Below are 24859 nucleotides of genomic sequence, written 5' to 3'. Positions count from 1 at the left end.
GTAAGTTTTGAAAAAGAACTGCTGGTGGGTACAGTTGATTGGTACAGCTGGTGGGTACAGCTGGCTGGAAATGCTGTGGGTACTTCTGGCTGGTACTGTTGTGGGTACTGCTGGCTGGTACTGCTGGCTCAGGCTGGTACTGCTGTGGGTACTGCTGGCTCAGGCTGGTACTGCTTTGGGTGCTGCTGACTCTGGCTGGTACTGCTGTGGGTGCTGCTGACTCTGGCTGGTACTGCTGTGGGTACTGCTGGTTCTATTGTGGATACTGCTGGCTGTATGATAAGTGCCCCCATCAATGTAGAGTGATTAGTGCCCCCATCAAAGCAGAATGATTAGTGCCCCCTTAATGCAGAGTGATTAGTTCCCGGGAATTAGAGCACCTCCTGATTACAAAGAGCAGGGTTCTTCTGCTTACCCGGCGCGGGCGCTCTCACACGAAGTCACGCCTCCTAGACCAACTCCTATGATAGACGTTACCACTGTGCTGTCTATCATAGGTAGGAATGTAAAGATGTTAACCGCGCTAAAGGAAAAGTACAGTGAAACAGCAGCAACTTCTAGTGTGACCACACCCTGTAGAATATTGTAATAATAAGTCGCGCTATGATATGATCAATGGAGATGTAAAGTCCATACAGTCCAAACATAAAGAAAAGATGTGATCCGGAACCAGGAACCCCAAAGGGTATAAGCTTACCAGATTGAGGTAAGGTAAAGGCGGTTTCCTTGGATAAGCTTGTCACCTTGATAGTAGATCCAGGTCCACGTGAACAGTTAGCTCAATGGTCACAGGATCATGGAAGTAAAGGTAAAAGCGCAATAGCGTAAAACCTTACAAACTAATTTGATTAAACACCCCAGTGTTCGTGAAAAATGAATACTATTGTGTAAAAGAATAAACCTCCACCAATAAAATTGTTCACTGATGACAGTGAATAAAAAACGTGCAAAAATTGAAATAATGATGGATACCCCTTACCAAAGGTGATAGAGGTATAAACCAAATATAAAACGTGTTGTAGCTGAAGTCGCCTCTTACCGGACAACTTTAAACGGAAGGCAAAAGAGTGTGAGATTTGCGTGTTGAACCACCACCTTTATGGCTAGATTCGCCTCTTACCATATGGAATAAGGATTATAGCAAAACATGCAGATCACAATTCAGTGTGAACCCAGAGCCAATGATGAAATAAACCAATAGGGGTCGCCTCTTACCAGATACAGGTAATGTTAAGCCTGTATGGTGATCCAGCATCCAAGGACCCGACTCTCAAACTGGGGTGCTGATTTCCTCAAATGGCGGAGGTATTGTCAGTGTTCACCCACGTAAAGAAAAGAGAGGCTCCCATAGCGTAAAACCATTAAAATTTATTCACAAAATAAAATCAAAAAACTTACAGCAAGACCAGGAATGAGGAGCAATGTATGTCAGCCGCCGGCCGGACGGCTTCGCTCGCCCGCACTCTCCGGTCGCAATCCGATGACGTCAGTACGCCGTGACCCGACGACGTTTCGTCACAGATGACGTTTTCAAAGGTGCGGACGGCGTACTGACGCCATCTATTTGAGCTAAATGACCGGAAGAGGGTGAGGATCATTCCGCCATCTTGAGTGGGGGAATTTATAACCAGAAGGGTAACCCGCACATCAACCCGCCAATAGCAACAACAAAGGGTTTATACATATACAAAATAGAGAGGAGCATCACGCAAAACAACCATATTTTGTACTTAGGATATAGGGTGAAATTAACAAACAAATAATCGGCCTAATCGATTATTTGTTTGTTAATTTCACCCTATATCCTAAGTACAAAATATGGTTGTTTTGCGTGATGCTCCTCTCTATTTTGTATATGTATAAACCCTTTGTTGTTGCTATTGGCGGGTTGATGTGCGGGTTACCCTTCTGGTTATAAATTCCCCCACTCAAGATGGCGGAATGATCCTCACCCTCTTCCGGTCATTTAGCTCAAATAGATGGCGTCAGTACGCCGTCCGCACCTTTGAAAACGTCATCTGTGACGAAACGTCGTCGGGTCACGGCGTACTGACGTCATCGGATTGCGACCGGAGAGTGCGGGCGAGCGAAGCCGTCCGGCCGGCGGCTGACATACATTGCTCCTCATTCCTGGTCTTGCTGTAAGTTTTTTGATTTTATTTTGTGAATAAATTTTAATGGTTTTACGCTATGGGAGCCTCTCTTTTCTTTACGTGGGTGAACACTGACAATACCTCCGCCATTTGAGGAAATCAGCACCCCAGTTTGAGAGTCGGGTCCTTGGATGCTGGATCACCATACAGGCTTAACATTACCTGTATCTGGTAAGAGGCGACCCCTATTGGTTTATTTCATCATTGGCTCTGGGTTCACACTGAATTGTGATCTGCATGTTTTGCTATAATCCTTATTCCATATGGTAAGAGGCGAATCTAGCCATAAAGGTGGTGGTTCAACACGCAAATCTCACACTCTTTTGCCTTCCGTTTAAAGTTGTCCGGTAAGAGGCGACTTCAGCTACAACACGTTTTATATTTGGTTTATACCTCTATCACCTTTGGTAAGGGGTATCCATCATTATTTCAATTTTTGCACGTTTTTTATTCACTGTCATCAGTGAACAATTTTATTGGTGGAGGTTTATTCTTTTACACAATAGTATTCATTTTTCACGAACACTGGGGTGTTTAATCAAATTAGTTTGTAAGGTTTTACGCTATTGCGCTTTTACCTTTACTTCCATGATCCTGTGACCATTGAGCTAACTGTTCACGTGGACCTGGATCTACTATCAAGGTGACAAGCTTATCCAAGGAAACCGCCTTTACCTTACCTCAATCTGGTAAGCTTATACCCTTTGGGGTTCCTGGTTCCGGATCACATCTTTTCTTTATGTTTGGACTGTATGGACTTTACATCTCCATTGATCATATCATAGCGCGACTTATTATTACAATATCATAGGTAGGAGGCGTGACTTCGTATGACAGCGGCCGTGCAGGGTAAGCAGAAGAACCCTGCTCTTTGTAATCAGGAGGCCCTCGCCCTCCCCTTCCCCTCAGAAAGCAGCCCAATGGTAGGGCCGGCCCTGGGTGCCCCCACCCAGGATCGGCCACGCAAAGCAGGGACAGTGTCCTTAGTCCGGGGACATCTTTTCACCCTAGCACAGGGGGCCGGATCAGATAACTTTGCGGGCCCCTGTTTTAGAGGTGTGTTTGGGGTCGTTATGTTGGAATTCTGCCCTGCGACCCAGTCTCTGAAGGGAAGGGATCATGCTCTGCTTCAGTAGGTCATGAAAATAATGGTGGCCACACAAAATATTGACGCTTGGGGCCCAATTTGGACATTTTCACTTAGGTGTGTACTCACTTTTGTTGCCAGCAGTTTAGACATTAATGGCTGTGTGTTGACTCATTTTGAGGGGACAGCAAATTTACACTGTTATACAAGCTGTACACTCACTACTTTACATTGTAGCAAAGTGTAATTTCTTCAGTGTTGTCACATGAAAATATATAATAAAATATTTACAAAAATATGGAGGGGTGTATTCACTTTTGTGAGATATTGTATGTATTGGATTTTTTACTTAACGTAAAATCCATTTCTCTGATATACATTTATGGACACAGCTCCTGATCTTCATACCCATTAGGTTATACTGCCCCCTACAGGAGTAGGACACTAGTCAGAGAAAGAATCTGGCTACGCCTTTTTAACAAAGGTGTTATGAAGCACCTCTCCTTCTTGCTAGCTGGCTGGCTGTCCCGACGACCTCTTTGCTTCAAAACTTTAATGCACTGCCCTAGAATAACACCTGTGTGTTTAAGTAATCTTCTCTTGGCAAGGCTCCATCCCAGCCTCTAACAGGAAACACTATATTAACCTGTGCACTGCAAGCCATCTTTGCCTGAGCAACAATTGTGTGAAGGCTTCCCTGAGGGTTTCTTGCCATGTGCGCTACGTCTGGTCTCTGTGTACCGATTTTGTCTTGTTCACCTGACCATTCCTGTCTGCTTGTTGCCCGACCTTTCCAGCAGCCCTGTAGAAACGTATGAACAGCATTGGATCATCAGGATTGAAGTGTAAAGGGCACAGCATCTGTAGCATCTGTGTATAAGGCTCAATATACACAGTGTTCTGGTGAGAGGGGAGCACCGGCACTTTGAGTATACTGGAGCACTTTCTACACAGTCACCTTATGAACTATGCAATTTTACTGAAGAACATTTATTTTTGATATATGCATCATTATATTTATTAGTTGATTTACTGATTGATTGATTTATTAATTATTCACATATATACTAGCATGTTTTGCACTTAGCACTTTATATATACACACACAATATAACATTGGTATTTATATTTTTGTATATTTTGGAATTTTTTGAATATTGACATATATTTGTTGTACACATTGAAAGAATCTGTGACATTTAGGGCAGCGCTGACTCACATATTTTCACACTTAAAGGCATATACACCTTATTAGCCAGCAGCAGCCATTATTTATCTATTTAGTCAACTTATTTAAATTAATCTTATTTAAATGAATCTAATTTATTTATCTAAGATCCATAAGCGCTTGGACCTTTTTTCATGGATTTTAATTCCAGGCTGGGCAACATCCATATATATATATATATATATATATATATATATATATATATATATATATATATATATATATATATATATATATAATTATATAATTATATATAAAGTGGAATGGTGAACCTGGCCAACCAGAGTGAGGAAATTAGCCATTCAGAGAATTACCAGGTGAAAATGAAGGGAAAACCCCCCTAAATAACCCTAATACAACTAGAGCGAAGGACTGATCAGCTGCATTTTTGTTTTTGGGTTTAGGTGTGCTTTAAGGAATTGATATTAGGGAGTGTCAAGACCTGAATTGCCACAAAACCTTAATCTTTCTCCCAGTTTCAGTGGCAGTCACTCTGCAGCCCTGATGGGTGCCGCTCAGCTTTCACTTTGAAAACACCCCTGCTGGGTCCTCTTATTGCACGTGTGCTTCAGGACCCATTCTCAAATATTCATTCATAAGTGGCCTGCAGCCATCCAGTTGAGTGTGTTTCTCTCAGATGAATGAATGGGGCTGAAAAGGCTGTAAAGTGGGGGTCAGCAATTAGTAGATCATGGTCTACCAGTGGATCGCGGCTAGGTGACTGGTAGATCGCAGTCTGAGCTTACAAACCCGCTATTCCTGAGCATCAAACAGAGTGCAATGCACAGGGACTACTTGTAAAGTTGGAGCTGTAGTATGGAGCAGGAACCACATAAGCCAATGCCTCCTCTGTAGTGCTTGTTCCATGCGGAGTGATACCAACTGCACTCCCTCTCTTATCCTTCCTAGAGGTCTCCAGAGTGGTGCCAGCAGCAGGAAAGAAGAGATCTTTAGATCTGTGTAAAGCAATAAACTGGGCATAATAGCATAGGGCTTTTTTCACACTGATGCACTGTGGTTTACCCACACCACCGGTGCAGTGCAGTGTACCTGCAGCTTTTCTGCGGGTTTGCTGTGATTTGCCATAGACTTCTATTATATCCTTCGGGTTTGGTGCACTATCTGAAAGCTCACCAAAACTCCTGCATTCAGAAAGTGCACCACACCTACAGGATATATTGGAAGTCTATGGCAAAGAGCGCTAAGGTCGAAGATGCATTGAGCTGCCCCTGAGGTGCAGGTAAACTGCAGCACATCAGTGCGAAAGCAGCCTAAGGCCTCTTTCACACGGAACGGACCGTATTGCGATCCGCTCCGGCACTTTTTTTTTTTTTTTACGGACACGGATGACACTTGTGTCATCCGGTCCGTATGTCCGCATATCATCCCATCTGTTTGCGGATGATATACGGACATAATGTTAGTCTATGGGATTGCGGATGTCAGCGGTGTCATTTTGTGATTTTGCGTCCTTTCCGTTTTTTAAACGGAAGAAAAAATAGGGTTCTGTTCCGTTCCAAAAAACGGAACAGAACTGAAAGGACGCAAATCGGATGTCAGCGGATGGTCATCCACTGACATCCACAATCCCATTGACATGCAATATGTCCGTATATTACCCGCAAACGGATGGGGTGATATATACGGACATACGGAACGCCCGTGTGAAAGAGGCTTTATAGGGGGCTCAGAACAGTAAGGGTTCATTTACATTTGTGGATTGTGGGGAGGTAAAACCCCATAGTTAAGACACGTTTTTAGCACTCCCCACTTTAGCTGCAGTGGCCAGGGGTGTACACATGTCCAAGCAAGAGTTATATGCTCTGTCATGGTTGGTGGGTGTAGCACCTGCCAAGCATGACCCATTTAAGTGAGGCTGCTCTGCAAATGCCCTGCAACGTTGTGCAATACAGAAAACAGGGGGTTAAAGCAGGCAGCGTTGTGTTGCTTTTTCACCACCTGCTTTAACCCCCTGGACCCCGCAGAAGCATGCAGTTGCAGGGAGCTTGCATAGTGGCCCCATTTACATAATGGGTCGCGTTTGGCAGGCAGTAGCACCCACCAAAAGCAACAGGGGGTTTATTTCCTGCTGAGTCATGTGTACATATTTGGCTGCTGACTCAGCAGCTAAAAGCGGTAGGGATTGGGGGTGGTAAATCCATTTGTGTGAATGAGCCCTATAGGTGCCATTGCTGAATAAGTATTGCAAAAGGCAGGATACATTAAAGTGGTAGGGGAATAATGAGAGAGAAACTGAACTAAAAGGCACAGCTGTCCTTTAATAATTCATTATTGACTATACTTTTGAAGATTCAATGAAAATGTAAAAAATCTACAAGACCTCAGAATTAAAATAGTGCTCTTGGGTCCTAGGCTCATTCCTGCTGTATCACTGCTTTTCTTTATAGGTTTGAACTCAAAGCTTCATCATTGGAGACAAAAAAAAAAATACTACAGTGCTTTTACAGCTTAGAAAACACACTCAAAATGTATATCAAATAATAATGTTAAAAAAAATTACAAAAGCCCACTGGCCTTTATCCAAATTATCCAATGACACAAACAGATCTTTGGCAAGTAAAGTAACCCATAAAAACCAACTAGAATTAGGCTTGCAAGTATTACTTCAGTAGGTTATTAACGGATTGGTTTCTAAGAGTATTAAAGTGATGGTAAAGGCAGAATGTTTTTTATCTTAATGCATTCTATGCATTAAGATAAAAAGCATTCTATGTGAAGCAGCCCCCCTAATACTTACCCAAGGTCCCTCTAGATCCAGCAATGTTGCCGGATTGTCTTGGCTGCCCTCCTCATTGACTGAGACAGCAGCGCAGCGCCATCGACTCCCGCTGCTGTCAAAGTCACTCAGCCAATAAGGAGAGAAAGGGGGCGAGGGTGGGGCGCGGCTTGGGTGCCTCCATAGCAAGCTGCTTGCTGTGGGAGCACTCAAAAGGAGGGAGGGGCCAGGAGCACAAAAGAGGGACCAAAGAAGAGGAGGATCTGTGCTGCTCTGTGCAAATCCACTGTAAGTAGAACATGTTTGTTATTTTAAACTACCAAAAAAATTAAATAAACAAATAAATATGAGACTTTACAATCAATTTAACTTCATTTTGCTTTTGCAGAGCTTACATCAGAGTTTCTCAACAAGGGTTCTATGAAATTTTGGGGTTCCTCCGGATTTGCAGAGCTTACATCAGAGTTTCTCAACAAGGGTTCCATGAAACCTTGGGGTTCCTCCGGAACTTGCTAGGGGTTCCATGAGCAAGGAGCAGTGTATGCTTTTCAGATAAGTTCCCAATGACACCACTGATCTTTTTAGCTATCATTGGTAGAAATGACCCCCTTACAAACAAAAAGTGTATGGGAAATTCTTCCTACTGACCATCACACTAATTTATCATGCGTTGTAGATCTAGTCATTTTTAGCAGGGGTTCCCTGAGATTGTAAAGTTAATTCAAGAGTTCCTCTGTGTTGAAAAGCTTGAAAAGACCGACTTGCATGAATAGCCCAGTGCCTATGTAATTTTTCTTTCTGCTTACAGAACATCTCCCCCTAGTGACAAAGACAGCACATATACACACTTTGAAGCAGCAGGGAGAATGTTTCCACTTGATAACGTTAATCAAAATAGAATATGAAAAATCCCACTTCCAAAACAGGGTGAAGAGATTAGACAGTGAGATGTAAAGGACAGAATTCATCCCCTTCTATTCCGACACTAGTCAGCGAAGCTGCTGATTATATAATTAACCTACACTACACGAAACATAGGTCTTCAAAAGAAACTTTTTTTTTTCACCCCAATGCAATATTTGTGCAATTTGATACAAAAGTCGACAGGAGGCTATGTAAATCAGCTGTATTTCAATTATTTTTCTCCACGCTTGTTTCGGAACACCGAAATGACACTGGGCGGCAAAGTAACAAACAATTCTACTATTCATTTCCATATCCAGGCTCTCTATATTTCTCTATTTAACTCAATTTTGATACAATGCGTCTCCAGAAGAAATACGGCTAGGCAAAACCTTTAAAGCTCGTTTTGAGTGTGTATGTGAAAAATAAATATAATATAATATAATATATATATATATATACATACATACATACATACATGCAGAATATCACGAAAGTGAGTACACTCCTCACATTTTCTAAATATACTCTCATACTCATACTGGTCACTGGAAGTTCAACATGGCACCTCGTGGCAAAGAACTCTCTGAGGATCTGAAAAAAAGAATTGCTGCTCTACATAAAGATGGCCTATGCAATAAGAAAAATGGCAAGACCCTGAAACTGAGCTGCAGCACAGTGGTCAAGACCATACAGCCGTTTAACAGGACAGGTTCCACTCAGAACAAGCCTCGACCAAAGAAGTTGAGTGCACGTGCTCAGCGTCATAGCCAGAGTTTGTCTTTGGGAAATAGACGTATAGAGTGCTGCCAGCATTGCTGTAGAGGTTGAAGAGGTGGGGGTCAGCCTGTCAGTGCTTAGACCATGCGCCGCACACTGAATCAAATTGGTCTGCAGGGCTGTCATCCCAGAAGGAAGCATCTTTTAAAGATGATGCACAAGAAAGACCACAAAAGTTTGCTGAAGACAAGCAGACTAAGGACATGGATTACTGGAGGCATGTCCAGTGGTCTGACAAGACCTATTTGGTTCAGAGGGTGTAAAGTGTGTGTGGCGGCAACCAGGTGAGGAGTACAAAGACAAGTGTGTCTTGCCTACAGTCAAGCATGGTGGCAGGAGCGTCATGGTCTGGGGCTGCACAAGTGCTGCCGACATTGTGGAGCTACAGTTCATTGAGGGAACCATGAGTGCCAACGTGTACTGTGACATACTGAAGCAGAGCAAGATCCTTTCCCTTCAGAGACTTGGCCGCAGGGCAGTATTCCAACATGATAACAACCCCAAACACACCTTCAAGACAACCACTGCCTTGCTATAGAAGCTGAGGGTAAAGGTGATGGACTGGCCAAGCATGTCTCCAGACCTAAACTCTATTGAGCATCTGTGGGGCATCCTCAAACAGAAGGTGGAGGAGCGCAAGGTCTTTAACATCCACCAACTCCATGATGTCGTCATGGAGGAGTGGAAGGGGACTCCAGTGGCAACCTGTGAAGCTCTGGTGAACTCCGTGCCCAAGAGGGTTAAGGCAATGCTGGAAAATAATGGTGGCCACACAAAATATTGACACGTTGGGCCCAATTTGGATATTTTCACGTAGGGGTGTACTGACTTTTGTTGCCAATGGTTTAGACATTAATGGCGGTGTGTGGAGTTATTTTGAGGGGACAGCAAATTTACACTGTTATACAAGCTGTACACTCACTACTTTACATTGTAGCAAAGTGTCATTTCTTCAGTGTTGTCACATGAAAAGATACAATACAATTTACAAAAATGTGAGGGGTGTACTCACTTTTGTGAGATACTGTACATACATATACATAAACCAATTTATTACGTATACCTTGCCAGTACCGGGTTAAACCCCCCTTTTGCCTTCAGAACTGCCCTAATTCTTCGTAACATAGATTCAACAAGGTGTTGGGAACATTCCTCAGAGATTTTGGTCCATATTGACATGATAGTATCAAGCAGTTGCTGCAGATTTGCCGAATACTCTCCCATTCCACCACATTCCAAAGGTACTCTATTGTATTGAGATCTGGTGACTGTGGGGGCCATTGGAGTGCAGTGAACTCATTGCCATGTTCAAGAAACCAGTGGTGAGATGATTTGAGCTTTGTGACATAGTGCATTATCCTGCTGGAAGGAGCCATCAGAAGATGGGTACACTGTATTTATTAAAGAGATGGACAAAATCAGCAACAAAACTCAGGTAGGCCGTGGCATTTAAATGATGCTCATTTAGTAATAAGGGGTCCAAAGTGTGCCAATAAAATATCCCCCACAACATTACACCACCAGCCTGAACCGTTAATACAAGGAATGATGGATCCATGCTTTCATGTTGTTTTACGCCAAATTCTGACCCATCTGACCCAAATTCTACCATCTGAAATCGAGACTCCTCAGACCAGGCAACGTTTTTCCAATATTCTAGTGTCCAATTTTGGTAAGCCTGTGTGAATTGTAGCCTCAGTTTCCTGTACTTAGCTGGCAGGAGTGGCACCGGTGTCTACTGTTCCTTTAGCCCAAATGCTTCAAGGTTCGATGTGTTGTGCGTTCAGAGATAGTATTCTGCATACCTTGGTTGTAACAAGGTGTTATTTAAGTTACTGTTGCCTTTATATCATCTCGAACCAGTCTGCCCATTCTCCTCTAGCATTAACAAGGAATTTTTGTCCACACAACTGTCATTTACTGGATATTTTCTCTTTTTTGGACTATTCTCTGTAAACCCTAGAGATGGTTGTGCGTGAAAATCCCAGTAGACCAGCAGTTTTTTTAAATACTCAGCCTATGTGGCACCAACCACCATGCCGCGTTCTAAGTCACCTAAATCCCCTTTCTTCCCCATTCCGATGCTCGGTTTGAACTTCAGCAAGTCATCTTTACCACGTCTAGATGCCTATATGCAATGAATTGCTGCCATGTGATCAATTCGTACCCTTGCACAAAGTCAGGGATTCTTGTAAGATTGGAGTCCTCAGGTGTATGGTTAATCAATTATACCACGCAGGTGCTAATAATCATCAATTTCATATGTAGGATAAAACACAAACATTAAGCCATGGATCACACTGCAGTGCGATTTCTATGTGTTTGCAAGTATGACTTCAGAGAGCAGTTGCCGATGCAATTCTGGTATGATTCTGCTGCAATTGTGATGCGATAGCACACCGCTGCTATTATTGCTCTGGCCAACATCGCTCTCTTAAAAAGGACCTCACAAAGATAGTACAGAGTCCTAGAAAACACACTGAAATCAAAGTGCATTTGAACACCAATGCGATTTGATTGAGGTTTCTATTCAAATCTATGGGGCTCTAAAATGTACCTCATAGCCATATCCAACCATGTACAGGACCCTTTTGGAAATTGCATCACGTTTGGAAAGTAGAAGTCTGAACAACCTCCATAGAAAGCTATGTTTTCTCACTTGACATGCGATTCGGTGCATTCTTTAACGCATCCAAAATCACATTAGTGTGAAGCAGGGCTAACAAACAGAAGAAGCTGTGTAGGAGGTTTAAAACTGGATGACGAATAGCCAAATTCTGCTACTAAAGGTGAGGTTGTTGAGGACCGTTTCATGCCACAGGTTATAAATCATGCCAAGACTGTGCATCAGCAAGGTCTCTTCCAGGCAAAGGTTTCCAAGCAGATTGGGGTTTTGAAATGTGCTGCTCAAACTCTTTTGAAAAGCACAAAGAAGTAGGCAACATTGAGAACCGAAAACACAGTGGTCGGCCAAGAAAACAATGCAGCAGATGAAAGACGCGTTAAGCCTACTTCCCTTCAAACTCTGAAGATGTCCAACAGTGCCATCAGCACAGAAATGTATTTTACACTTCATACAAAATCCTTTGTTAGTAATGAAAGCTTCAAGACCCGTCCTGTATGGAGAAACAAGTTGCATGCATTGCTCAGGTGCGATTTTCGCCCATTCTTCCACACAACAGTCTTCAAATCTTGAGCCCCTTCTATTCGCTCTGATCTTTAGTTGTTTTCAAAGATTTTATTTTGGATTCACGTGATTGGCTGGGCCATTCAAGCAACTTTTTTTCTTTCTTTGAAACCATGAGAGTTTTCTTGGGTTTGTGTTTGGAATCATTTGTGAGGTCAGGCACTGATGTTGGATGAGAAGGTCTGGCTCCCAGTCTGTGCTCTAATTTATCCCAAGGGTGTTTTATCAGTTTGAGATCAGGACTCTGTGCATGCCAGTGAAGTTCCCCCACCCCAAACTCATGTCTTTATGGACCTTGCTTTGTGGACTGGTCCAAATCGTTTGGTGGAGGGGGTGATTATGGTGTGGGGTTGTTTTTCAGGGGTTGGGCTTGGCCCCTTAGTTCCAGTGAAGGGACCTCATAAGGCGTCAGCATACCTAATCATTTTGGACGATTTCATGCTCCCAACTTTGTGTGAACAGTTTGGGGGATGGCCCCTTCCTGACCCAACATGACTGCGCACCAGTGCACAAAGCAAGGTCCATAAAGACATGAATGATTTTCATAAGAGTTTGGGGTGGACAAACTTGACTGGTAAGGGTTAGATTCTTCGGCAGATTTATAATACCCACTTTACAATACAGAGACTTCTCTTCAATCACTGTCAAGTCAAATAGAACTGAAAGCATTAGATCATTTCTATAGAGGGGACAATTGCATCATTTAAGACCTGACAGAGGTTTTAACCCTTGCTTTGATATATCTAAAACCAAAACTTGAGTGGAGGTGACCTATAATAATTTGCAGGAAATCCTTTAATTCTATTGATTACTTTGCATTCTTTTGAAACGTTTCTTTTCTTAACCAGGATTAATGTATCAGCATACACGTTGCCAGGATGCAGGTGTTATCCCTTAGCTTACCACCAGCCTTCAAGTGTAAACTTATGTCTCGTACACACGCAGCGATTATCGGCCGACCGATCGGCCGTCTTTTGTCCAGTGTTGTTGTGTTGGTAGAAATGTGCTCTAGACTGCACACAAATTTTTTCGGCCAACAACAACCAACTTCAGAAGTGATATCATGTGCTGGTTTACTTTCCGTGTGTTTTTTCTTCTCTGAGCATGCCCAGTCTTGCTCATCTGATTTTTGTCTGCCGAAATCTGTACTAACTGACGAACAATCGGCCGTACTGTTGACGGCCAACAAAAATTTTATAGCATGCACACCAGATTTTGTTCGCCCGAAAAGTCGCAGTCGGTTGTCGGAAATTCACGGCCAACAATCATTGCGTGTGTACGAGGCATTAGAGGCAGCCTAAAAGGCTGAGAATTATTCATAGCAAGCACCCAGACACAGCAACCCTTTCCTTATATACAAGTCGAAGGATTGCAAAGACAGGAGGGTACGCACAAAGTTTAGCCACACAAAATGGAGGGACAATACCAAAGGCAGAGCAAATGCACACAGGCCTGGTCTTTAAAAAAACAAGAGAGAGAATATATGGTTATATTTTATGGCAAGTTTTTGGAAACTGCATTTATCCTTTAAACTCTCCATTGACATTATAGGTTTGTTGCCTGATCCTGCAGATATCTATAGGTACTTCAGAAAACACTTTTGGTGTATGTAGCTCTGAGAGAAAACATACTTGCCAGGTTAGGTTATTTTGACAAAGAGTTATTGCTCCCCTGAGGGAACAATGGCAGCACTTCTGTCTGCTGAATGGACAGGAAAGCCATATGTGCAATTAAAGCACACATAAAGGTTTTTTTTTTTTTTTTACATTTCCAAGAAAATATCCATATAATAGAAAAACCCATCATATAAGTGTATTACACAATTGATAATCCTTCTAAGAATGACAGACAGGAATGTAACATATGCATAAACCATAAATATTCTGGTTGGATTACACTAGGAACGTACAGTCTATAGGATTGGAATAAATTACATACTATACCATATTGCTATGTATCATTATTTCTACATAATGTGATCCCATTAATCATATGATTACAGCTGATAAAAACTAAGTTTTGATAATACTATTACATTATAAGGAAAAAAATGACAGAGGTGTAAGAACGTATTTGGTTTTAAAAGTTATATTACGAAAAGGATGCATCAGAATCAAAAATCAGCTATGGTCTCCATCTAGGGGACTGAAAACTGATGCATACAACTACATAGTAGATGAACAGGAAATATTAAAGAACTGTAGCAAATTGGAACAACAAAAACAAAATGGCGTCCACCTTCAGTAGGTGCAAAAGGCATGGTTAAGAGGACGATAATGTTTAGATAAGGTGAACAATTGACCCCCCCAGTCCCTGCTGTATTTATCTCCGGGGCTGCTGAGCTGTCAGCCCCCCTGCAGCCGGTACAGAGGTCTAGAGATTTTAAATCTCCGCTCTTATTCTTCTCCATGCAGCAGCTTTCGGGACAGACCAGAGTGATTTACTAATGCCTCGTTTCCACTGAGCAGATCGGTTCGGGTCAGTTCGGTATGGTACGCTAATTTGAGTGTTTCCATTATGAAAGTGGCCCATACAACCGAACCAAACCGCACCATTCCTGGTCCTGCTTCAGATGTAGGGTCATAGGAAATGGTACGGTACGGTTAGGGCGGAGCTACTAGCGTCACGCGATAGATTCCACTGATTGGCGGACAACACTGCACCCTCTGCAAGGGGGACCCCCCCCCCCGGAGGTAGGACACACGTTAGGGGAGACTCCACTGTAAACTCTGCACTGGGACCCCCCTGCACTATACCTACGCTGCAAACAGTAGAGCACCTAGGAGTCTCCTACACTGGGACCCCTCCAGACTAGCAGGGCAGGACACACACTATCCCAGGACCCTTACAGAGTGTGGATAGCGAGGGAGACCCCAGAGGTCTCTGCTGCATCCTCTGCCCTGGGACCCCCACCAGACTCTATAGCCAACAGCACTGATCGGTGTATTCTAATGGCAGGGAAGTCTCCCTGTTGTCGGAATACAAAGGCACAATGGGGGGATGCCCCCATTCACATCGAATATGTGGATGTGTGAAAACATTTTTTCACCTGCTGGCTGAAAAAAAAAAAAAAGGAATCATCTATAGGCTGCCTTATTAATCAATGGAAATCATGTTCATTGATGCTGGGAGTCAAGTCTGGGCTAGAAAGGTGAACAGTTCAGGGTAAAAATAGTTTGACTATTGCAGGTGGAAAGGTGTTTATATAGTAAAAAAAACTTTGAGATAGTTCAGGGCCAGACAATCTAATTAGAGAGCTGCCTGGATAAGTAAGGTAAAATGGAGGCTAATTGGGAGACAATATTTAATAATAAAAGATCAGAGCAGAAAGACCTCCTAGCATCCGGTACATTGCTTCTTAAAAGGACGTATACATACAGTGGGGAGAATTAATATTTGATCCCCAGCAGATTTTGTAAGTTCACCAACTTACAAAGAAATGGTCTATAATTTGTATCATAGGTGTATTTTAAATCATAGAGAAAGAATATCAACCAAAAATCCATAAAACAACACATGATACAAATGTTATAAATTAAATTGCAGTTCAGCGAGTAAAATAAGTATTTGATCCTCAAGCAAAAGATGACTTGGTGGAGAAACCCTTGTTGGCAAGCACAGAGGTAAGATGTTTCTTGAAGTTAGTTACCAGGTTTGAACACATTTCAGGAATGATTTTTGGTCCACTTTTTTTTTTCTCCTCTAAGATCTAAGGATCTCCTCTAAATCCTTAAGGTTTCTTAGCTGTAGCTTGGTAACTCGAAGTTTCAGCTTCCTTCATACATTTTCAATAGGATTAAGGTCTGGAGACTGGCTAGGCCGCTCTGTGATCTTAATGTGCTTCTTCTTGAGACACTCCTTAGGGTCATAGACAGCATTTTTGTTCATTCTTCTCCAAACACGGCGAGTTAATGCCAAAGAGCTCAATTTTGGTCTCATCTGACCACAGCACTTTCTCCCAATCCTTCTCTCAATCATTTAGATATATATTAGCAAACTTCAGATGGGCCTGTACATGTGTCCTCTTGAGGAGGGGAACCTTGTGGACGCTGCAGGATTTCAATCCACAGTGGCGTATAGTTTTACCAATGGATTGTTTGGCGACTGTGGTCCCAACTTCCTTGAGAACATTTAAAAGCTCCTCCTGTGTAGTTCTGGGCTGATCCCTCACTTTTCTCATGATCATCCTTACCCAATGAGGCAGAATCTTGCACAGAGCTCCAGACTGAGGGGCGATTGATGGTTATTTTGTATTTCTTCCATTTGCGAATAATCGCTCTCAGAGTTGTCTCCTTCTCACCATCTTCTTGCTGATGGTCTTGTAGCCCAATCTAGCCATGTGCAGGTCCACAATCTTGTCCCTGACATTCTTTGGCAGGTCTTTGGTCTTGTCCATGATGGTAAGGTTTGAATGGAAGAAAGATTCTGTGGACAGGTGTCACACCTTCTTCTCAGACAGGAGTAATCTGTGTACCACATGAGCACATACTGTAGCCAGTCAGTGGAAGCCAGAATTATTGTTGGTTGGTAGGGGATCAAATAATTATTTTCCTCACTGAACTGCAACTCAATAACATTTGAATCATGTGTGTTTTCTGGATTTTGTGTTGATATTCTGTCTCTGTGATTTAAAATACACCTATGATATAAATTTTAGACCCTTTATTTCTTTGTAATTGGTCAAACTTACAAAATCTGCAGGGGATCAAATACTTATTTTGCCCACTGTATCATAGCTAAAATGTAGGAATCGTGCGTGCTGCAAATCCCAAAAGTATACTCCTGTATTCAGCAGGAAGATTAATGCCAACACAGAATTACCATCCTCTCATGGTCCTTGCAGGGTCAAAAAGCAGGCATCAAAGTCCAGTGAAGTTGGAAGGTGGGAGGTTGTGCTGGGATGCTCATTATATACTACGAGCTAAAGCGATCTACACCAGCCCATCATTGCTTGCCTGCTAAGCACTCACAATATTCATACTAAAAAGAATGCCAGACAATAAAAGTACTTCTCTGGCCCCTTGCAGTCTGCACAGCTGGGATCAAGCTGTTCTTCTGAATACAGCTACACATAGGTAGGTAGAGTTTGCTTACTAGCTGCATTCGGTGTGCGTGATGTTACAGCTGGACTATTATAAAAAAAAAAAAAAAAAAAAGCTCATCCTTTTAAATCAAGAGAATAGAATAGTACTTCCGCACAAAGGAAAAGATTTCACCTCGGGGAGGCACACTGTTATTTCATGCACCGTTTAAGTGTTTAAATCAGTGGACTACGTGTTTTGTTTTGTGAAAATTCAACAGACATTTATAATACAGGGCATAGTGCAGAATTAACCCACGAGTCCATGAATTTGTTAAGGCCATTTCACAGAGGCGCTGAATTTTAGCACCGCCTTTAACATGAGTGTTTAGGACATGTTGCACACGTGTCCACATCATGTCAAGAAAAACTCCTTAAGCACCATGGGAGATTTTTTTTTATTTATTTTTTTTTTTTTTACAATGCTAAAATAGAAAGGTTATTGTTTGATGCTTTGTAATCGCACCTTGAACAAGCTATAAACATGATAGGGAAATGTCATATTTCATAATAAAAGTTGTCTCACAATATGTAAGAAAGCAAGCCTCTAAAGGCCAGTTACCTAAGATGACTTCATGCTATAGGAATGCCATTGTAAACTGACTATATGGACAAGCCAGCCCCACTAATTTCCCTTTAGGAACTTACTAGCTTCCTTAGAAGTTAATGTTATTTACGATTAATTAAATCCTACCAACTCGACATGCATATACGATTAATTAAATCCTACCAACTCGACATGCATATACGATTAATTAAATCCTACCAACTCGACATGCATATACTACAGCTAGAATCTGTGCCACGCCGCACAAGTATTCTTGGTATATTTTCTAATATATTCTGTATCTGTCATTACATAATCAAATGTTATACTGATAAGTGTTTGCCGATCTCTCTTTGCACATCTCGAATAGAACCACAAAAAACGTAAACTATTATGTATCCGTGATAAAACACCCTAAGTACAATCATCATGCATTTATCGAGTGCTTGCAGTACATTTTAATACAAATAAATGGAGGCAGTTGCAAAGCATCCACACCTGTCAACAGGGAAGTGGTAAAAATGCAGCCCAACAGCCTATTTAACACCTGTGAAATATGCCTTAGGGCTCTTTCACACAGGCGGACCGATCAGATCCGCCTGTCCGTTTTTTTGGCGGATCTGAACGGTCCCCCCATGCATCCCTATGGGGCATCCAATGTCAGCGGAGACATGTCCGCTGACATCCGATCCGATCAGACAAATCTGGACGGATGGAAACCCTATTTTCCATCGGTTCGGATGACAACGGACCGACGGTCCGTTCCCATACGATTTCCCCCATAGAGATGCATGGGGAACTGACAGCTGCGTCTCCGCACACAGCACGGAGAACAGCTGTCATCCTCCAGCTCAGAGGGGATCGGCGGATCGATCCCCCGCTGAGAAAAACGAACTCCGTCCAACGGACGGAGTGTGTGAAAGGGGCCTTACTCTTTCAGATTTTGGTCATGTGGTGTAGAGATGAAGTAGGGGGGCAGAGGAACTAATACCACAACTAGACCGTGTTTAAAGTATACACAAACTTTCAAAATGACCTTTTCTTATTTTCTTCCTTTTGGTCTGTTAAATATACCATTGAAAGTGTTTGTTATATTTGTTTGATAGACATCTGTTGATCCCGGCAAAAATCTTATAAGCTGATAATTTCCTGTGCTTTGTGCAGCACTTCTCAATTAGTTTACTGCTTTCAGTCTTCTCTACGAGCTACAAAATATATCCCCATAACAGAAAAGGGATATGGGTAGGTGTTCTTTAGTCCTGTTCTAGGTTGACAATGCTGTTCCTCCATAAAGTACTGTAAGTAAGCACGCCTAAAGACTGGTAAGCTACAATATACCTCATTTTGTTGTTCTTGGGTTTCTTGGTATAGATGCACTATAATGTTTTCTAAAATCAGGTGTTATCATAAATACTAGTAACAGCCATTTGGTTATGAACTGCCACATGCACCAGAACCTACACCGAAAAAATATAAAATCAGTTTTCCATAGGTTATAGGAAAAATGTTCACTTTATTGCCACATTTCATGTAGTCTTGTGTTCTGCTTTGATCTTGCTCCAACAGCTTTTAATTTTTCGAAGTACAAACTCTCAGAGTGGGGCACAATGTTTTATAAAATTCAAAACCAGTTAAAAAAAAAAAAAAAAAAAAATATACGGGCTCTTTTACACCCTTAGGAGCCTTCCTAAATTGAGTGTTCTCCCCAAGTTAGTCTTGTCTTTTTAAATGCATTGTGGCCTATGTTAAATTTTACCTTTGTAGAAGACAGATACATAAATAAGCTTTATAATTGGACCTTTGTTGATTGTCTCCAACATACATTAACGCAAACCCACAGATATTTGTAGAAGGGGTATTAGGTCCAATAGAGCCTGCTGAAAATTATCCCCACTTGCACCAACATAAATATTTGGTAGATAATAAAGAAAGGCCTTTTTACTTTCTAAACCATCTGTCAAAGATTCAATTTGAGCATAAGCTAGTTCTGTGGAATCCTGTAAGGATCACACCATGTTCTCATATTTAAAAAACACCCACTGGTGTAACTTACCTTACTAAGCAGTAGTACCCTCTTCTGAAGACGCCGTACTAGGGAATCCTGCATTTCTCTTTTCTTTTTCTCCTCTAAGAAGTTATTTTGCAATTTCAGAAGCTCATCCTGCAGTTTCTGCCGGGCATTTTCTAACATCCGGGCACTAGAACACAGAAAGTATCAATCAATTATTAAAAAGATCACAAGACGGCGATCACAAACCAATAGAAAAAAAAATTAGTAAAAGCCTTCTATGCTCAGCTCCACCCCAGCACCCACCCCCCGCAATACTTACCCAATCCCAATTTCAATAGTGCGCTGTGACCATAAACAGTAGCGCTGCTCACTCACTCTCCATATTGCCAAATGATTAAAAAAAAAAAAAAAAAAAATTCTCCCAGTCTCACTGGCTCTTATGTATAAAAATGCATAAAAGAAAAAGTGGGTTGTCTAAATAGACCATATTTTTTTTTGCCTAGCAAAGATAAAACTGACAGCAGATGATGGTTAGCGCTAATGGCAATCGGTAGCACAATGTAAATGGCCTGTGTCACCAATCTTAATACATGCCTTTTACAGCAGACTATTCTCTCAAAGCTTTTGCTGTTGACAAAGTAAACAGGTAACAAACTAAAACGAGAAACACTTTTAATAAATAAATAGGTAATAATAAAAACCTCAAAATGTTTACTAAAATCTTTGACCACTAGATCAAAAGACAAAGGTGACTGAAGGTATTTGTGAATGTTAAATAGTCACTTTAAAATCAAGCTAATGCAGACCCTATTGGTCTTTGAAATAAAGCATTATATGAATGAACCATTAGAGAGGCTTGGAAGATGGGAGCGGATGATGCCAAACTCAACCACTATGAAATTTTAGGTGAGCCAGTAGTCACACTATGAGCATTGAAGTGCATGTTGTTAATAAATGAGCATTAAAATCAGGCTTGAGTTTGATCACCCTCAAAGGTCACAACAGGGGGCACAAATGCGATGGGGGAACCCTGCGAACCGCACACAACTCGCAGGCAGTTCACACCGCCATATGTGAATCGCTGGGGGTGTCAATACAAAGTTAATGACACCCCCAGATCAGTTCGCATATCGCAGTGCAAACTGTCAGTTTGGACATGAATCGGATCGAATAGGTGTGAACACTGATGTGATCCGATTCTGGTGCGGACCAAAAAAAAGGGTCCTGTGCGACTTTGGCCAGAATGCGATGCAAAATCAGCCATACAGTGTGCTGCGAATCACATGCAATGTCTGACATCGCATATGTGTGAACTGGCACTTACAACAGAAGACGGCCAGTCACAACTGAGATAAGAAGGCGGGGATAAGCTATAAACTGCTCCACAGTGTCTGCAGCTACAGAGGTCAATAATGGTTTGTTTTAATACACATTTACTGATTGTTTAGAGATGGAGGTCTCTGTAATAGCTGGAAATGTGTCTGAGGCAGGCTTCATTTGTTCCTACATCCCCAAAAATTTTTGTTGAAAAGACATCCTAAAACAAAAAGCATGCACACAAATTGCTTTTCAAGTGCAAATTTAAGACTATAATTTAAGTTTCTTTCGCAATTCTCTTTTAATCTGATTGGCTGCTATGTGCAACATACCCACAAATGAGCTCTGAGAATACACCGGGATTGATGGCCTTTTCAACTATAATTTATCTAGAAACTTCAAAAGGATTTAAAGAAAAAAAAATTTTACATAAAAACAAACAGTGTTTATTTCAACATTCAAATTTGTCAGCTATTTTATTATTCAATTACAATAGAAAAAGACAAGAACTATGGGTTGATGTAAAAGGTAACTAAACAGCTTTACACACAAAGTTTCATGATTATGCTTTTAAAGGGCCAGAAGTAAACCGACTAAGAACATGGTGATAACTCTTAATTTTAAAGAGTGAACAATTACCACTTCCTAATGATAACAAATATTGGAAATTTTTGGTTTAACAGTTGGGTAAAAACAAATCAGAATTTCTGCTGCTTGCTGTGAAGTATAAAATATTCCCCAAGCATGCTTAGGTGTTCCATGTGCTGGACAATGGATGGATATTTTCACATATTATGGTCACTAACAAAAAGACACAGCAATGCAAATAACGTAAAAATGGCTGTTTATTGAATTACAACAATTGAGAGTTCCCGGAACCGAAAAGAATGCGAGTACATTGTAGTTTATAGGTACACCTTTTATTGCTATTAGCTTGGAGATCAGAATTGCCAAATTTCCAAACCTTCTCTTTCCAAATCCGCCAGTAGCTTTCTATGCAAACATTTCCAAATAATTTCACAGGCACTAATGACGGATTCCAGATATTTTTTACATCAATATTAAAAATGTTTTCACTCCTTATACTATACATTTTGTGAAAAAAAAATTAAGCAGTTCAGGTTAACAACTAGATGGTAGTCAGTGGCAAAAACATACTATAGCTTTTGAAAAAGTTCTAAAGATAACATTTTAACTATGTGGTGCATCTTACACTCTTAGGGCTCTTTCACAAGGTCCGCCACCGTAGGCAGATCCGTGCTGCTCAGCAGGGGCTCGTAAACACAGATCCCCGCTGAGCAGGCAGGTGACATCTCCCTCTCCGCTCTGTGTGTGGAGAGGGAGATGTCAGAGCCCCATGCATCTCTATGGGGGAATTGGATGACAGCGGACCGCCTGTCCGCTCTCATCCGATCCGATTTCCTGGACGGATGGAAAATGGGGTTTCCATCTGTCTGGATTTCATGGACAGGATCGAATGGGGATGGCAGCGGCTGTCAGCGGACATGTCTCCGCTGACATCCGCTTCCCCATAGGGATGCATGGGGGGTCCGATCAGATCCACCTAAAAAACGGACAGGCAGATCTGATCGGATCGCTCATGTGAAAGGGGCCTTACACGCTTTGGTGCACACCTGCAGATGTATCTGGTGGGCCTTACCTTCAGCCTGACATCAAGGCCCTAACCTGTTTAACAGAGCTGCTGTTAGTAGCAATTTCAGCAGTTAACAGGAGTTATAGTGGTAAAGCTTGGTAAAAAATGTTTGCAAATAATAATAAAGTTATTTAAAAAATTAATGCAAAATAAAGAAAAAAGAAAAACATAATTTGGCAAAAAAAAAAAAAAGACACTTTTAGACATCTATACCTTATTTTTAATAATTCAAATTTGACACATGAAATTTGACACTACATAATATCCTTATTCTCCCAAAAAAAAAATCCATACACATCAACTACTTAAATTCCCCTGTATTCCATTTTTTTTTAAATTGTTTCTTTTTGTGTTATCTGACTCCTTGCAAGATCCCACAATCCTCTCCTTTTTCTCCGTATTTTCATCTATCTGGAACAAGCAGTTCAAGTTAGTTATGGTCATGTGCACTGCTAACTACAATTCCCATAGATCATCTTGGAAGTGAGCAAGAGAGGGTAGTTCCATTCCTAGATACAGTGGGGCCTTTGCACACCCCCCTCTAACATTAAATGTATCTATTTTTCCTAAAAATAACAAACATGTTATGATTACCTGCTCTAGGCAATGAGTTGCACAAAGAAGCCACTTACCTCCTATTCTGGTCTCCACTCCCCCTTTTCTATGTATGCCCCAACAGCAAGCTGTGTGCTAATCGGGCACCCGTGGTGGTGGACCAGACACACCAGAGCGTCTATAGACACCAACACACCACCTCACAGGATTTAACTGACTTGGAGTCCTGTGAGGAAAGGAAGAGAGAGGAGCACTGCTGTAGAGGGGCACATCGCTGCATTGAACAGAAGCAGAGCTTTTATTTCTCTGTAAGTGGAATCGGTCTTTGAGAACTTTTGTAATCTTAAAGTTCAACCGCTAAGGCTACAGTGTGTGTCCACAGGGAACAATGGCAGTCACAAGCAATATTATAATAAACAGATCAAAAAGTGTTACACAAGTATTTATAGATATATGTGGACTTTTCATGTTTGATGGATTATAGAATCTAATTTATTGATTGGTGTAATCATTGTTCTTCACCACACTTTATGTATTGAGCAGAGCACAGTATATATTTGTTGTTTTGATTGGTTTTGTTTGGTTAAATTGATTTTCACTTTGTGAGAACAGTATATTGTTATTACATATTTATGGAGGCGATTTGTCAGCTGAATACTGCGTTTTAGACACTTGTTTGGTGAGCATGAAAGTTTTAGTAGAATTGTTACCATTAAGAGCCCGACACAATAAATATGAAAGCATCTTCCAGCTAAACCATCAGGATAGTGCTTTAGGTGCACTGAGGTGGAAAGAGAAATGCTCTCTTGAATCAAAGGGCTTATTCTCACCAGCAACTGGTGTAAGAGCGATCAGGCTGAGCTCAGCATCGTGATGATGCTCTGAGCTCGGCAGATCACACAGTTTCCTTTTTCTTAAAAAACAGACTTTGAGAGGTCTCACACACAAACATCTCAACGTTCAACTGCCGGCTGCATAGGGTGAGGCAGTAGATTGACTTGCACAGAATTGTGCTAAAAAAGGACTGCATGCAGTAGTTTTTTTTTTTTCCGTGGGTTGTGCATGCACAGGTGTGAACCGGGCACAAAGCATTTATGGACGCCTTGTCCACTGAATCTAAACGCCAGCTCACGCTTTAAAAGCAGTTACAGAAAACAGTTTTTTCCTCCTTTTGGGAAAAAGGTTTTGCATGAATAAAAAAAGCTGATCATTTTATCAACCCTGCCAGTGTTAAGTGGTTTGCCTCATCCATGTACACCGACACATTCTGCTAGTGAGCTTATGAAAAAAAAAAAACTGACTTGCTGGCTGGATCACCAGATGAAAATAGAAGAAAACAAGCCAAAAAGGAAAACAAATTGCCAAGTTGCAATATCAAATGTTTGCTTATGGGTTAAATAACTGCTTTAAGACACTTATTGAAAGTATTAGAAAACATATTTGTTATGCTTTAAAAGATATTTGAGGTTTAGAGAGCCCTGCAGTTCTAAGCAAAAAGGTGGCATACAGAGAAAACAAAGCCTCGAAAAATGACATCTTCCTGTTAAATGTAATTATCACTGTGCCCTGTCTAATAGTATATTTAAGTGACATTACTGCAGTATCAGCGTCTTCCTTCGG

The 24859-nt window shown here is 41.5% G+C and overlaps 1 protein-coding gene across 2 annotated transcripts in view; it reads right to left on the bottom strand.

Moving 5' to 3' along the window:
- The window catches only part of MAD1L1 (mitotic arrest deficient 1 like 1), a 1208181-nt gene that overhangs the window by 860589 nt on the left and 322733 nt on the right, over positions 1-24859 (bottom strand). For both annotated transcript variants that reach the window (XM_082260829.1, XM_082260830.1), the window contains exon 11: positions 19756-19900. In XM_082260829.1, the coding sequence (XP_082116955.1) occupies positions 19756-19900 (145 nt within the window). The remainder of the gene's footprint in view (positions 1-19755; positions 19901-24859) is intronic.

The sequence above is a fragment of the Pelophylax lessonae genome (assembly GCF_965119305.1).
Source record: "Pelophylax lessonae genome assembly, chromosome: 6".
Classification (NCBI taxonomy): domain Eukaryota; kingdom Metazoa; phylum Chordata; class Amphibia; order Anura; family Ranidae; genus Pelophylax; species Pelophylax lessonae.
Note: the sequence above shows the minus strand (reverse complement) of the source record. Positions and strands in the feature narration are given on the sequence as shown.